The sequence below is a fragment of the Nicotiana tabacum genome, chromosome 10, assembly GCF_000715075.1.
Source record: "Nicotiana tabacum cultivar K326 chromosome 10, ASM71507v2, whole genome shotgun sequence".
Lineage (NCBI taxonomy): Eukaryota > Viridiplantae > Streptophyta > Magnoliopsida > Solanales > Solanaceae > Nicotiana > Nicotiana tabacum.
In genome coordinates this window covers 139,162,835-139,179,664 of record NC_134089.1, presented here as the reverse complement: position 1 = coordinate 139,179,664, position 16,830 = coordinate 139,162,835, and the positions used below count along the sequence as shown (strand labels likewise).

Here is a 16,830-nt window from a genome sequence, read left to right as displayed (position 1 = left end):
ATGGTATTTTGTGGCAGCAGAGATTAAGAACTCAAAAAGTACTATGGGGTTGTACATTTGATCCATCAACTTTGGAGATGGCAGGCATGAGACAAATTCTGGAGATTGTGGAATTTTAACAATGGGAACACCTATTTGAAGGGAGCATGCCTCTAGTGTACGAAGATGCAGTACAAACCTTCTATACATCTCTTTTCACTGTTGAGGGGGATTACATCTGTGCGCTCGTAAATGGAGTGGACATTGTACTCGATGCTTCAATGTTAGGAAAGGTTCTCAGAATTCTGTGTGAAGGTGTGTCCTCAGTTAAGGGTGTCTGTTTAATAAACTTTCGGAGAGCTATCATGAAAGAGCAAGCTATTCAACAAGGGGAACAGTTCCATAAGAAGGTATTGCTTCCTGAGTACCAGCTTCTTTTGAACTGGTCAATAAAGTACTCTTACCCCGCTCTGAGAGGTGTTCTATTGCTACAAAATCGAATATGGTCCTAATGAAAGCGCTTGATGAGTTTGTCCCAATCAATTTGCTAGCAATCATGATAGACCATATGCAGAAGGTGGCAAATTTTAATGGTGGAAATCATGGGTTACCTTATGGCTTTCTCCTCACTCAGGTGTTCAGATTCTATAAGGTCCCCTTGGGAAATCCCAGAGTGGGCATACAAAATCAGACCTTCTCGAAGACTACTCTAAAAGAATGTGAATGTATAGAAAAAGTTGGTGGAAGCATCTCGACCATTTCTCAGCCGATCAATGCTCAAAATGCAGCCTTTGAGCAAATAAGAAGGCCAAGGGCTCGAAATGCCATACCGGAAACTCAGCTCAGTCAAGCAGCTAAAGGACCTGATTCTATACATGAGGAGGTTGCCCGACAAACAAAGAAAAATGAGAGACTTCGGGATCAATTACTTGAAGAACAACTATCTGCAAATCCTAGACTGGACCTGGTTCTCAAAACCATTGTTGTCTCTTCCTCCAAGCCTCCTGCCTTTAGTGTCCCCTAGGATCCTCCGAGTATCAAGATATTTTTGCTCCAACATCCTGTGGATGCTGATTTACTTTTGTTTGCTTGTTTTTGTGATAGCATGTTGTACTTAACCAATACTGCTCCTGAATTGCTCAGTCCAATGTAAACATTAATAAAACAGCTCCCATTTCTTTGCCTGATAAAATACTGTATTCCTCTGGCTTCTCTTTTATGTCATGTTGTGTGCACATATGTGGCATGAACTAGCTGTGTTAGACTTCTTTATGCTTATTACCTGGTTGTGCTCTTCTTCATACCTGTACTTTTTAATGATGCCAAAAGGGGGAAACGTAGGAATGAGGGGGTAATATGAGGGGGCAATATGTTTGTGTAAAGGCGAGGGAACAATCAAGTCTGAGATTGAGGGGGAACTAAATCACAAAGAGGGAGATCTAAGATTAAGGGGGAATTGGCATCTCATTTGGTTATTTCTGCTCTAAACAAATAATATCCATGCCTAAGTTTGTCATCATCAAAAAGGGGAAAATTGATGGGTTTTCAATGTCTTAGCCTTATGCTTATTATGTTTTGAAGATCTAACAAACTTGTCGTGAAGAACCAGGTAGAGAACCTAGCCCACAAGATACATTTCATGTGAACTGGTTAAAGTCTGAAAATCAGCAAATGGATGAACGACCACAGTGAAGAACACAACAGGGACCTGGTAACCTAGTCCCTTAGGGTTCTCTGACACAAACAAGTCAGTGACTGTACGCAATCAATATAAAGAGGAACACAATAGGGACCTACTCCCTTAGGGTTCTCTGACAGAATTACAAGTCAAGTACACAACTGGAACGTAGCAGAAGAAAGTGACCATCTGGCAATTGTCACAGAAGAGGAACACAACTAGGACCTGGTCCGTTGGTTTGTCCTGACAGAAGTACAAAGTCCACTATCCAGCTGGAACGCAACTACCCAGAAGTGGTTGTGCAGACAATACATCAGTCACTTCTCATTGGGAAGAAGCGTACACCAATAGTTGACATCACTATCCATTGTGCTATCTTTTGTGATAAAACAACCTGGTGCAAGACACACCATTTTCTTGTGCATTCAGTAATATTCTCTCAAGAAGCAAAAGTATGCATCCTGCATTGAAGTCACTAGTGTGTCAAAACAAGAAGACAACTCCACTAAGGATCAGTTTCTAAATGAGTTTATGTATATCCATAGTTGAGTTGTAATCTTGTTATTTGTTCTATTTGTAATTCCTAGTTTGCTTTCTTAGAAGCTTTGTCTTAGGAAAAAATCAAATTCGTAAACTTCTGAGTTTATTTTGTGACTAGGGATAGTCATAAGTTTAAATCATTTGTAACTAGGAGAGTTATAGAGTGGCTTGTGGTGGTTGCACCACAAGTTAGTTTGAAGTCTTTGCAATAAGGTGTTTGCAAAGTGGCTTGTAATAGGTAGATTACAAGTTAGTATTTAAAAGCCTTCAAGAGTAGGTCGTGGTTTTTTGATCCCCTTGTGTGGGATTTTTCCACGTAGAAAATCTCTTGCCTATTTACATTTAGTCTTACTGCATTCTACGTATCATCTCATAGAGGACCAGGTACTCTATAGTTTGGTGGACTCATATAAACTAACAATATGGTACCTTTTTAACTTCCCACCTCCTATATGGATATATCTCAAGTATTATAATGACGTTACTGCGAAGCTGAATTCTCCATGTTGGAGTTCCCTATATTTATCTTCCATGATTTACTGATTTGTCTATAACCTCTTGTCTAGTGACGACTAGGTTCTTCCTGAATCAACTACTAACTACTCGTTGACCCATTATTATATCAATATTCCGCGTAATCTTTCTTGGGTTATTTCCTTTGTCTTAACTTACTTCTCGCACTGGCTCCTCATTTTAATAACATCCTGGGCAGGAACCCTTACTTCCCTTTCTTGACGTCATGCTTTCATAATATTCTAGAATCATAGCTATCACACCTCCTTTTTCCTACCCCCGAAAGGGTATAAGGGATTTTTTTCAAATTTAAGTGACAATCGAAATAGGATTATTTATTTAAATATCAGAGTCGCCACTTGGGATAATTTATGGTGTCCCAAGTCACCGGTTTTAAATCCCAAATCGAGGAAAGATTGACTCTGTTTTACAGTCCGCGAACACAGAAATCTGGGTAAGGCATTCTGTTAACCCGGGAGAAGGTGTTAGGCATTCCCGAGTTCTGTGGTTCTAGCACGGTTGCTTTGATCATACTTGGCTTAATTAAATTGTCTAATTACTCATTTTAGAACCCATGTTCATTTGCCTTTTTTAATTAAGAAATCATCTTGAAACGGGTCAAGCGTACATGTACCCATTTGTTTGGCGCATCAAAAATCATGTTACGTAAACGTGTCTACGATTAATAATGATTTATTATTATTAAGAAAGATTTGGGCCGAAGTTGCATGAACGCATACTTCGGTTTTGTTTTTACAAATCGTAATCATTTCACGCGAATATGTCCACAACCACGATAGTATATTAAATGTGCCTAAAGGTTTTTCTACGGATATTTAATCCTAATGCATAGTTATAACATGTGAGGGCCATAGATTAAATTTGATGGCATACTTCAATCTAATTACAAGGGACATATTTAACTAGGCCTAAAGACACGTGCATTCGCAAATGGTTTGAAATTAAAGGAGTTATTGATTGTGAGTACAATTGGGTCATGGATCGTTTTAAAGAAATGGTCCAGCGTATAAACTCCTTGGCCTATTAAGGCTAGGAAACCAAATTTATTGGGCAGTGACAAAAGGATTGGGCCTGAGACACACGAGCCCAGCTTGGGCCAGGCGGTCTTACTTAGGCCAATTGACAAGCCAGGCCATTTTAAGGGATGCCCTTGAGCACCCTTACCCTTTGGGCTGTTTTGTTTTGCAACCCCTGAACTATCAATTATCTTGGGTAGCCCAAACACTATTATGCTAAATCAATTGCATCAAAGTAAATAAAAGATATTCATTATCAAATTCAGATCCCAAACTGCAAAAAATTGAACACTATACAATTAACGAGATACAGGTTCCACTCGTTTAAAAATTAAAACCACTATTAACATTCTGCTGAATTCATACATAGTAAGGTATTATAGACACTTGAATCAAGTGTTATACTGGTGCATAACTCCTAAGTTCATCCAGATGTTTAAAACCAAGCTGAAAATAACAGAAAACATGATGAAGGCTAACCTTAGACTTAACATCAATACTAGAATGAACCAATTCAATCAAAATCCCAACAAAGAAATGCTACTCGTCTAAATTAAATTCACAGTATGATAGTCCAAACACACAAGTACTCGAGAAAGAATTTAACCAAGCTAGAACCAAAATGACAAATTAAAGTCCAAATACAATCCGAAAATGCACTGTCCATAGCATGACTGAATACAGTAAAGTTCAAATAGTAAAGCTAATTCAATAAGGAACACATGAGTAGTCTTTTAAGAATATGGACTAATATTCAGCCTAGTTTACATTCATCTACAAGTGTCCAAATTGATTACATAACTTCAATATGCACTTCACATGTCAATGAGATCCAAAAAGTACCTGATTGTAGCAAAAGCAACAAAGGAAACATGCCCGAGGTTAGGAAGAAACGAGAACACCAGCACAACAACATTCAACCTCTTAGACCATTTTTAAACCCAAATAAACCAAAAATTTCCTTGAAGCTTTTAAATTCTGATTAACAATCAAAACTAAAGAGCAAAACCAAGACCAATTTCGACCAAAAATTGCAGGAATTTTAGTATATTTTTTAGAGTATCAATCGCTGCTCAAAATGAAGGGAAAAAGGTCTTTATATAGGTATGCCTAAGGCAGCCCTAGCCTAACTAACCATTTTCGCTTTTACCCCTTGAATTCTTGGTTATTTTACCCTTTTTACCCTTTTAAAATATCTGACCTCCCTTATCTCTTAACAAACCAGCTTTAAATTTAACCTCTAGAATCTTCGTCCCAACAGAAAATGATTCCCTACCCTCAAATACCTAAATTAACCCTTTATCCCTTGCATTTTACATTCAGAAAGACTCAGCTCATGGGTCAGATTTGACCCAAGTCCCAAATGAATGGGTCTCTTAATCGGGTCAGCGATGACCACAGTTAGTACAAAACTCAAACCATCAGAAATGCTCAAACAAAAGGATCTAATTCAGAAAAAAGAAAACAAACAACAATCCAGAGTTTTATGATTAAACTTAACTTAACCACTAAACCAAGATGAATTCCACTACTAAAGAAAGTAAGACAAAAATAATGAAGCAAATAAAAATAAAAAAGAGAACAAAAAATACTACCATGAACAGAATCGTGAGAAAAAAGAGGGGAAAGTACCAATTCATGCCGGAATGTCTTGACAAAACAAAACGATTCGACGAACAATGACGGGAGTAGACATTTGGCAAGAATCCAATGCGTCAATCAAAATCCGACGTTTTTCCGTAATGACTCAAAACTTTCGTCAATCAATTGCCCTCATTGAGAGCAATCTATTAACGTAAGATTCGAGTTAAAACACGTCGAAATTAGAGCAAAATCAGAAAAAAGAAAGGGAAATTAGGGATTGTATTTTCTGATTTTAGATCCGAAATTGGGCAACTTTGGTTGGATTCTAAGGAAAGATATTAATGGATTTGGGAATAAGGAGGGGTAAGGACTGCCTGGTTGAAATTTGGGGTTGTTTGGAGCATGCCGCCGGCGGAGATGGTGGGGAACTTTAGGGCAGCGCTAGGGTTTTTAGTCTCTGAGTATAGAGACGAAGAATGAAGGGGAAGTGAAATGGGGGGGGGGGTGGCCTAGGTTCAGACATTTTTATATGGTTTGGGTAATTAGTTCCGGACCGTTAGATCACATAAGATCAACGGTCAAGATAGGGGGATGATATAACGTCGTCGTTTGGCTTGGGGGAGGGCTGGACCGAGTTGGGGCATGGTTTGGACGGGTTGAGGGGGATTCGTCAAGGCCTTGATAATTTGGCCCAAAATCAATAGCCCTTTATTTCCTAATTCTCTTTTCCTCTTTGTTTTCAATTTATTTTTCTTTTCCTTTTTAATTAATTAAAACTCCTAAAAATAAGTAATTTGAAAAAAAACTAAGTTGATACACTACTAAAATATTTATGAAAATTAATTATTCCAAAATTAAAAGGGATATTACAAATTTAAAATTAAAAGGCTAGAAATACAAAAGTAAGTCAATTTTTGTGATTTTCATTTTTTAATAAAGCAACTAATTTACTAATTACCCTAAAAATGTAAAAATAAATCCTAATGCAAATGCATGGTATTTTCGATATTTTCATGATTTTTAAACGAAATAAACATGCACAGAAATGCAAACAAATAGCACAAATTCTCACAAAATCCTATAAAATTGCAAATAATGGAAATATTTTATTTTCTTGAATTTATAGGAGTAATTCATATAGGGCAAAAATCACGTGCTCACAGCTGCCCCTCTTTGCTCGAAAACGCGAACAGTTTTCGTGCAAAGATAAAGTGAGCGGATACGGGCGATTTTTGCCCGTTAAAATACTCCGTGGGAAGCATTTTTGAAAAATTTGACCGCACCCTGCTTCCGAGGTTGCCTACATATCCTTGGCTATAAAGGAAACATGTTAGTGTAGTTCGGGAAGTTTCAGTAGCTGAGACTACCAGGAAGCTGTGATTTCACTGTTGCTGCTGCTACTGCTTGCTGAACCCCATATTACACCAACACAAAATAAAAGAATCTAGACTAAACTTATGATCTATGAATTACAAGAATCATATCTACACTTCTTCAAACTTGATCTTGCAGCTTTTGTTGCTTTGTTGACTTGTACTCTCTAGGTGAGCTTTCCTTTGTTGCTGACTTGAATTGTATTCTGAGGTGTTTTCTCTTTGTTCTCCAAGTGGGCGCCTGATTGCTAAACTTGAACCGTCTTCCTTTGAACATTGCTACTTTCCCTTTGTTCTCTAGGTGGGCGCCTGATTTCCGACACTTGCACTGCTTTTCCTTGAAACTTGACTTGTTTTCCCTTTGTTTTCCAGGTGGGCACCTGATTTCCGATACTTGCACTTCTTTTCCTCGAAACTTGGCTTGTTTTCCCTTTGTTTTCCAGGTGGGCGCCTGATTTCCGACACTTGAATTTGAGTTCCGTTACTCTGAAACTTGAATTGTTTTCCCTTTGTTCTCCAGGTGAGCGCCTGATTTCCAACACTTGAACTGTTTTTCCTCGAAACTTGAACTACTTCCCTTTGTTCTCCAGGTGGGCGCTTGATTACCAACACTTGAATTGCTTTCCCTTTGTTCTCTAGGTGGGCGCTTGATTACCAACACTTGAATTACTTTCCCTTTGTTCTCCAGGTGGGCGCCTGATTACCAGCACTTGAACTGCTTTCTCTTTGTTCTCTAGGTGGGCGCCTGATTACCAACACGTGAACTGCTTTCCCTTTGTTCTCCAGGTGGGCACCTGATTTCCAGCACTTGAACTGCTTTCTCTTTGTTCTCTAGGTGGGTGCCTAATTTCCAAAACTTGAACTGCTTTCCCTTTGTTCTTCAAGTGGGCGCATGATTACCAACACTTGAATTACTTTTTCTTTGTTCTCCAGGTGGGCGCCTGATTGCTGAAATTGAACCATCTTCTCTTGAACTTGTCATCTTCCCTTGTTTCTCTAGGTGGGCGCCTGATTGTTGAACCTAAAATTGTCCTCTTCTTGCAACTGCTTTTTCTTTGAACTGCCTTCCCTAGTTTCTCCAGGTGGGTGCCTAATTGCTTGAACCTGAACTGCTTTCTATTCTTGAAACTAGTGTTGTCTTCCCTGGTTCTTCAGGTGGGCACCTGATTTCAACAAAACAAACAAAACAAAATAATTTTTTTGGCCCAGTTTGATATTGGGAACATATGTTAGTGTTAACCGATGCTTGTTATCAGAAAATATCAAAGAATTTAAAAGCTAGATCCCATTATCTAGGAGGGTCCTGAAAACTCCCGATTAAATATCATCTTAAGAATGACAGCTTTAAAGCTAAATTATATTTCCTAAAGGTATGACTTCCGCTAAATCTTGTTATCTATGAAGGTCTTAAAACTAAATTCCATTATCCAAAAGGGTCCTGAAAATTTCCAATTGAGTCTTGTCCTAAGAACGAAAACTTCAAAACCAACTTATATTCCCTCAAAGTAGAGCTTATGCTCGATCTTGTTGCTCATGAATGTTTTGAATTTTAACTAAGTCCCATTGTCCATGAGGGTCCTGAGAATTTACGATCAAACCTGTCCGGTACTTGCTTTCCTTAAAGAGGGTTTCTACGAAACAAATGCTCATGAATGTTTTGAATTTTAACTAAGTCCCATTGTCCAAGAGGGTCCTGAGAATTTACGATCAAACCTGTCCGGTACTTGCTTTCCTTAAAGAGGGTTTCTCCGAAACAAATGAAATTTTCTGCCCCTGTTTCAATCAAAGAAAGATCTTGTCAGTTTAAAAATGTGGTGGTTAGTTTGGGCATTCTTGCTGAAGGTGCCCCTTTTGCTGTCGTGCTTTGCTTTGACTATCTGCCTTGAACTGGCCAAGAATTGTTTGACTTCCGACTGTATCTCAACCGTAGGACCCTGAACGACCTGAATGCTCTACACCCAACCTGCTGTTTTACATTTCTGTCCTTCCAATTTGAACCTCTATGTCTTCCCCAAAATTTACAAACCACCCGACCGCTTGAACTTTCATTAACACCATACTTTCATTTTTTTGCATCATGCTATTTCTGGCATGCTTTGGCCGCACTTTGCTTTGTGCAATTTGGCAGTTGGTAGTAAGCTTTGCAATACTTTCTTTTGCTTAGCAAATTTAACATTGAAAGAGCTCTGGAGGGATAAACCCAAAAGGAAATGAAATGCAATGATTTCGAGAGTTATGAATAGATAAGAAAAAATCAAAAGAAGGACTGTTTGAGGAAGTAAAAGAAAAGGGACTTATCTGAGTGAAGTTGCCGGCATCAATGATCATGACATGCATTTTGGATTAATCTGCCTAGTCCATTCAGTCAATTCTTTTTCAATCTTCACACTTTATACTTGGGGTTCTCATAATCTGATTCCTTTGCAAATTTAACAGCCTTATTCGGCTTGCAGTGACCTAAAAGGTTTTCACCAACAAACCTCTCTTATTTATTTATCTCTCAACCCACCATTGCCTTACGGTGCCCGTGAGGGTTTTCACCAATAAGACTCTCTCATTTTTATTTTCTTGATCGGAATGGAGTGTTGCCCCTGATATGAATCACCTCTGCTTGCTCGACTTGGCATCTCTCGAAGACTGATCAGAAGGTCTTTCTTTGGACCGTAATGTGGGCTTTTGGGTAGGGTTAGAAAGAAAAAGTATCACAAAGGCTCAAAATAGCTTGAATGGGTTCAAAATTATAACTTTTGGAATCAGGTCTCTTACAGCAACCACAATTTCTGCCCCAATTTCTTTGCTTGGGGACTTTTGAATTTTTTTATTTTGATGGGACTGAACCGTGAGGCTGCCTACGTATCCTTAGAATGAATCAGGTCGAATGTAGTTCATGTCATAGGAATTGCTTTGTTGTTGCTTTTCTCTTTTCTTTTTCTCTCTTTTCCTTTTCTTTTCTATTTCTTTTCTTTTTCTTTCTCTTTTTTCTTTTCTTTTTTTTATTTTTCTTTTCTCTTTCTTTTCGCTCTTTTCCATTCTTTTCCTCGTTTTCTTCTTTGCTTACCTTTTGTGTTCGTGTTCCTGAATTTCGCTACCGATTCTAAAAGAGGGGTATGAAAGGAAATAAATAAGGCTCAAAGGGGTATCAAAGGATAAAGTGTTTAGATAGTAGAATAAAATGCCTTCGTCATTCCAATCTTCAAAATATGCCAAGTACAAACAACAATTAAAACAAACCAAAGAAATCATACATAATATCTTTTAACTGCGTCAGAATTGATAGCCATGCCTATATATTTGCCTTCTATGTTTGTTAAATATAAAACACCATTAGACAACACTCTTGTTACAATGAACGATCCCTGCCAATTTGGGGCGAACTTGCCTTTTGCTTCAGCCTGATGTGGAAGGATGCGTTTCAATACCTGCTGACCCACTTCAAATTTCTGTAGACACACCTTCTTGTTATATGCTGTTGTCATTCTCTTTTGATACAACTGGCCATGACACACTGTTGCCAATTTGTTTTCATCAATCAAACTCAATTGCTCCAGACGGGTTTTGACCCACTCATCGTTATCAATTTTGGCTTCAGCAACAATCCGAAGGGATGGGATTTCTACCTCCGCGGGTATTACTGCTTCTGTGCCATATACCAACAAATAAGGAGTTGCACCTACTAAAGTGCGAATAGTAGTGTGATAACCCAACAACGCAAAGGGCAACTTTTCATGCCATTTCCTGGAACCTTGCACCATTTTCCGAAGTATCTTCTTCATATTTTTGTTGGCTGCCTCGACTGCTCCATTCGCCTTGGGGCGGTATGGGGTGGAATTTCGATGTGTAATCTTAAACTGTTGACATACTTCTTTCATCAGATGACTATTAAGATTGGCACCATTATCTGTGATGATCACCTTTGGGGTTATAAACCGACAAATGATGTTTGAATAAACAAAATTGACCACTGTATTCTTGGTCACAGATTTGAAAGTTTTAGCTTCAACCCACTTAGTGAATTAGTCAATGGCCACCAGAATGAACCTGTGTCTATTAGATATTGCTGGCTCAATTGGTCTGATGACATCCATACCCCAAGTAACAAAGGGCCATGGTGCGGACATTATGTGCAATTCAAACGGCGGAGAATGAATCAAATCTCTGTGTACCTGGCATTGATGACACTTGCACATAAAACTGATGCAATCTCGCTCCATGGTGAGCCAATAATAACCTGCTCAGAGAATTTTCTTTGCCAGAACATAACCACTCATATGCGGTCTGCAGACTCCGGAATGCACTTCGGTCATGATAGTCGTGGCTTGTCTAGCATTTATGCATCTCAGTAGTCTAAGATCTGGAGTTCTTTTGTACAAAATTCCTCCACTGAAGAAAAATCCGCTTGCCAAATGTCGAATTGTTCTCTTCTGATCTCCTATGGCTTGTACTGGATACACTCCCGACATGATGTACTCCCTGATATCGTGGAACTAAGGCTCACCGTCAAGTTCCTCATCCACCATGTTAAAGTAAACGTGATGATCACGGACCTGAATATGCAAAGGGTCAACATAAGCCTTATCTAGATGATGCAACATCAACGCTAGAGTAGCCAAAGCGTTAGCAACCTCATTGTGGATCATAGGAATATGTCTGAACTCTACTGATCTGAATTGCTGACAGAGATCCTGCAGATATTTCCGATACGGTATGAATTCCAAATCTCGGGTCTCCAATTCTCCCTGAATCTGGTGTACTAACAGATCTGAGTCTCCCAAAACTAGCACTTCTTGGACTCCCATGTCCACAGCTAACCTCAAACCCAAAATACACACTTTATACTCGGCTATGTTGGTGCAATAGAAACGAAACTGAGCAGTGACAGGGTAGTGATGCTCTATCTTAGAAATGAGTACAGCTCCTATCCCAATGCCTTTCATGTTAGCAGCCCCATCAAAGAAGATTTTCCAACCGGGATTTTCTTCCTTATCAACCTTATCAATGTGCATCACCTCTTCATCAGGAAAATAAGTCTTCAAAGGTTCATATTCTTCTTCCACCGAGTTCTCGGCCAAAGCTTGGGCTTTCATCGCCATCCAAGTCACATATACGATGTCAAACTCCGTGACCAAAATCTGCCATTTTGTGAGCCTTCTTGTGGGCATAGGCTTATGAAAGATATACTTCAGGGGATCCATGTGAGAGATAAGGTACGTGGTGTAGGATGACAAATAATGCTTCAGCTTCTGTACTACCCAAGTCAGGGCACAACATGTCCTCTCAAGGGGAGTATACTTAACCTCATAAGATGTGAACTTCTTGCTGAGATAATAGATGGCCTGCTCTTTCCTGCCAGTGATGTTATGTTGACCCAACACACAACCAAATGAGTTATCCAATACTATCAAATAAAGAATCAAAGCTCTTCCGAGTTCTGGCGGGACCAACACAGGTGGGTTCGACAAATACTCTTTGATCTTATCAAATGCTTCTTGGCACTCGTCAGTCCACTTGACAGCAACATCCTTCTTTAGCAACTTAAATATGGGCTCACAAGTTGTCGTGAGCTGAGCAATAAACCTGCTTATGTAGTTCAGCCTCCATAGCAGACTCATCACCTCGGTCTTGTTGGAGTCTCTGAAAAAACTTTCTCAAATCTCTGACGTGGTCAGACTGCTTCCTGGACTTTATGATCACATCATCCACGTAAACATTGATCTCCCTGTGTATCATGTCATGAAATATGGTTTTCATTGCCCTCATGTAAGTTGCCCCAACATTTTTTAAACCGAATGGCATGACCCAGTAGCAATATGTTCCCTAAGACGTGATGAATGCCGTCTTTTCTGCATCTTTCTCATCCATCAAAATCTGATGATACCCTGCATAGCAGTCCACAAAAGACCCAATCCATGCTTAGCACAATTATCAATCAAAATGTGGATATTCGGTAGTGGGAAATTGTCCTTTCGACTGGCTTTGTTAAGGTCACGGTAATCAATACACACCCTGGTCTTACCATCTTTCTTTGGCACAGGCACAACATTGGCTAACCACATGGGATATCGCGTGACTCGAATGACCTTTGCATCAAGCTACTTCATGACTTCCTCTTTAATCTTCACACTCATGTCAGTTTTGAACTTTCTCACTTTTGCTTGATGGGAGGGAATGCTGGATTGATTGGCAATTTATGGAGCACCAGATCAGTACTCAAGCCTGGCATGTCATCATACGACCATGCAAAAATATCCTTATACTCGAACAATGCTTTAATTATTTCTTCCCTGATTTGCGGTTCAAGATGGACACTTACCTTAGTTTCTCTAACATTATCTGGGTCCCCTAGATTGATTGCTTCCGTTTCATTCAGATTAGGTTTAGGTTTTTCTTCAAAATGACTTAGTTCCTTACTAATCTCTTCAAAGGCCTCATCCTCATCATATTCTGATTCGTCATCACACTATATTTCTTGGATTATTATTTCAGAATTAGATTAACTTTTAAGACTAGGTCGAGGATTCCTCATGCATGTCATGTCATTGAAACCAGCATAAACAGAACTGTACAAAGAAGAAAAGAAAACAAAAATAAAACTGTTAGGAGTTATGGAAAGGGAAATTGTATTTCATTAAAAATAAAGGATAACAGGGTTTGTACATCAACAAGCGAAAAATAAAAATTTGGGTCACAACCCTGGAATGACCCAAATAGAAAGGAAAACAAAACAAACTACCAAGACTCCTTCCGGGTAGGGAGAGGAGTAGCCTTCCAATTGTTAAACTTTACATTAGGCCTGACGAACTGCACGTCCGCTTTGCTAGAACCTTCTCCAACTTCCACCATGTTCACATCATCAAACAACCTCTAGAACCTTTCAATTAACTCTTCATCAATGTCAACCACAAAACTTGGAATTGTTGTCACTGGGCATTTCCTGGCACTGGGCTTGACAAAAGACCTGGAGAGACGCGGGATAAGCTTTGGAAGTGCCCACGCCTTTTGTTTCAACCTTTTAGCCTTTTCACATCTGTTGCGGTAGGTTTGAATCCAAGACCGAACATGCCTAAGTTTTCAGGGAGGGACACTGGCTATATGATACCCTGCAAGGATGCACCCAGACTTTTACTTGGCTCAAAGCCATTTTTTAGCATTTTAGAGGCCACCATGTTGGATGTAGAGGCTATCTTTGGAGTCTGAACACATTTCCTTTCTAGAACATTCTCGACTGGCATTATTTCAAAAACTTGATAGACCCAAGGCCCTTTGTCATCTTCAGCCTCAATAAACGGGATGGAGGCATAACTGTGAGCACACAAATTCTCCTCACCATGCATGATAATCTCCTGTGTATCCCACTTGAACTTGACCATCTGGTGCAAAGTAGACGGAACTGCTTTGGCGGCATGAATCCACGGTCGACCTAACTGCAAATTGTAAGAGACGGCTACGTCCAGTACCTAGAACTCCATGGTGAATTCCACCATTCCTATTGTCAATTCAAGCACTATATCACCAACCGAGTCTTTCCCTCTACCATCAAAACCTCGGACGCATATGTTATTTTTGTGAATCCTTTCATCATCAACTTTCAACTTGTTCAGAGTAGAGATAGGGCAGATGTTTGCACGGGAACCATTGTCAACTAATACCCTGGTGACTACAGAATCTTCATATTTCACTGTAAGATAGAGAGCTTTATTGTGTTCAATACCTTCCACAGGTAATTCGTCATCAGAGAAGGTGATACTGTTCACCTCAAAAATTTTGTTGGCGATCTTCTCCAGATGGTTCACTAAAATTTTGTCAGGGACATTACCTTCGTTTAGAATTTTCATCAGGGCCCGACGATGCTCATCTGAGTGGATCAACAATGATAGCAAGGAAATCGAGCGGGCGTCTTTCTCAGCTGCTCCACGATGGAGTAATCTTTTACTTTCATTTTCCTCAGAAACTCCTCCACTTCCTCCTCAGTCACTGTTTTCTTTACTAGAACTGGATTTTCTCTGGATGCTTTAGCTTTCCTTAACTCTTCTGGGGCAAAGCATCTCCCCAAACGAGTTAATCCCTGGGCCTCATTGACTTCTTCTTTCACTTCCTTTCCCTTATAGGTCATTATCACTCGTTCATAGTTCCATGGGATAGCCTTGGTGTTGACTACCGGCAACTGGGTTACATGCTTGATGATGATAGGGTCCGTACGGGCACCCTCTACAATTATGATAGGCTTGTTTGCCACTCCTAGAACGACCACTTTTGACTTTTCTTGTTTTGCTATAACATCACTTGGGGATCTTTCCTTAACTACCACAGATGGTTCACCGCTTGTCGTGCTCAACTTGTTCACTGATCCTCCAACCGCTGGTTTTTTGACTAGCCTAGCCTCACTGGACCGAATCATCATAACAGACTGTGAAGGCTTCTTGGGCTCCCCCTCCCTTGTGTACTATCTCGATCATGTTTGTTTCCTCATGGGTTGGCAATGGGTTCTGATTGATGTTGGGTGCCTCTGGAGTTTGGACTTCAATCCAGTTTGTGTCAATGAGCTCCTGGATGGCATTTTTCAAGTGCCAGCACTTCTCTGTATCATGCCACAGAGTACCAGAACAATATTCACAGCTCGCAGAGTAATCAAGATTCTTTGGATGAGGGTTTGGTAATTTTAACTCAATTGGCCTCAGCATATCCAACTGCCTCAATCTATGGAATAAACTAGTATAAGACTTCCCCAATGGGATGAAAATTTTCTTCCGCTGCAACCTCTCGTTTTTGAATGTTGGATTGGGCCGAAAACCTAAGCCGACAGGGTTTCGGTAGGCTCGTGGGGGTAGGTAAGCATTTTGTGGAGCTGGTTAGGTGTTATGTGGGGCTGGGGCACGCCATTGGGAGTAAGCGGAGGTTGAGTATATATCTGGGCATGGTGGACAGAAATATGAGGGTCTGGTGATGTAAAGTAATGCTGGGATGGATTATATGGGGTTTGGGTGTAGGTTCGGTGATGGGGTCGAAGCTGAGTATAGTGGTGTGATGGGCTCCTAGGTCCAAACCATGATCCTGAATCAACTGTTGCCACATCTTCTTTCTTCTTCTTTCCGATCACTCTTCCTGTACCATTCTGAATGGCTTGGGTAGTTGCTTTGATAGCCGAGTAACTCATGATTTTGCTTGATTTAAGCCCTTCTTCCACCATGCCACCCATCTTCACTACCTCGTTGAAAGACTTGCCTATGGCCGATATCAGATGGCCAAAGTAAGTAGGCTCCAGAGCCTGCAGAAAGTACTCCACCATTTCGCTTTCCTCCATCGGAGGGTTGACTCTTGCCGCTTGTTCTCTCCAGCGAAAATCATATTTTCTGAAACTTTCACTAGGCTTCTTCTCAATTTTAGTCAACGACAAACGATCTGGAACAATCTCGTTGTTGTATTGGAAGTGACGAGCGAATGCTTGTGCCAAATCATCCTAGGTATACCATCTGCTATGATCTTGACGAGTGTACCACTCCAAGGCTGCGCCACTTAGACTCTGGCTAAAGTATGCCATCAATAGCTGATCTTTCCCACTGGCTCCTCTCATTTTACTGCAAAATCCCCTTAAATGGGCTACTGGTCCCCCATGCCCGTCATACAAATTAAACTTCGGCATCTTAAACCCCACAGGAAACTGAACATCGGGGAATAGACACAAATCTTTGTAGGCTACGCTCACCTGGCCTCCCAATCCCTGCATGTTTCTGAACGACTGTTCCAAGCTTCTAACCTTTCTGAATATCTCCTCCTGTTCTGGGTTCTTAAGGGGTTTCTCAGTCTCAACTGAGAGGTCGAAACGAGGAGTGTAGGAGTAATGTTCTGGGGCCTTGAAAGTAGGCTTCTGGGGATAGTATTTGTTATCTTGGGTCTGGAATAAGGGCTCACTGGAGGATCGATGGAGTGTAGCGGGTGGGGGTGCCACAAAAATAGGGGTGGCTGGTGGAGGGGGGTATGGGACTGGTTCGGGTGGTGGTACTTGTAGGGTTTGGGAAGTGGTGCCTTGGTAGTGGTGGTAAGTGGGAAATCCTGGAGATGAATCAATAGTGGGAGGTTCTTGGGATTGATCCAGCGGTGGGACGAAAGCAGGGTTGGTGGGGTATAATGG

The 16,830-nt window shown here is 40.4% G+C and overlaps 1 protein-coding gene across 1 annotated transcript; it reads right to left on the bottom strand.

The window, feature by feature from the left end:
• Positions 1 to 11,188: 11,188 nt before the first annotated feature.
• On the bottom strand, positions 11,189 to 11,707 carry LOC142165416 (uncharacterized). The gene has a single exon (XM_075223977.1). It carries the CDS (start codon positions 11,705 to 11,707, stop codon positions 11,189 to 11,191), a length of 519 nt encoding a protein of 172 aa, XP_075080078.1.
• Positions 11,708 to 16,830: the final 5,123 nt, after the last annotated feature.

Bases quoted from the DNA above. Each gene is read 5' to 3' on its own strand.
- LOC142165416 (XM_075223977.1), bottom strand. From the start codon at position 11,707: ATGCACATTGATAAGGTTGATAAGGAAGAAAATCCCGGTTGGAAAATC.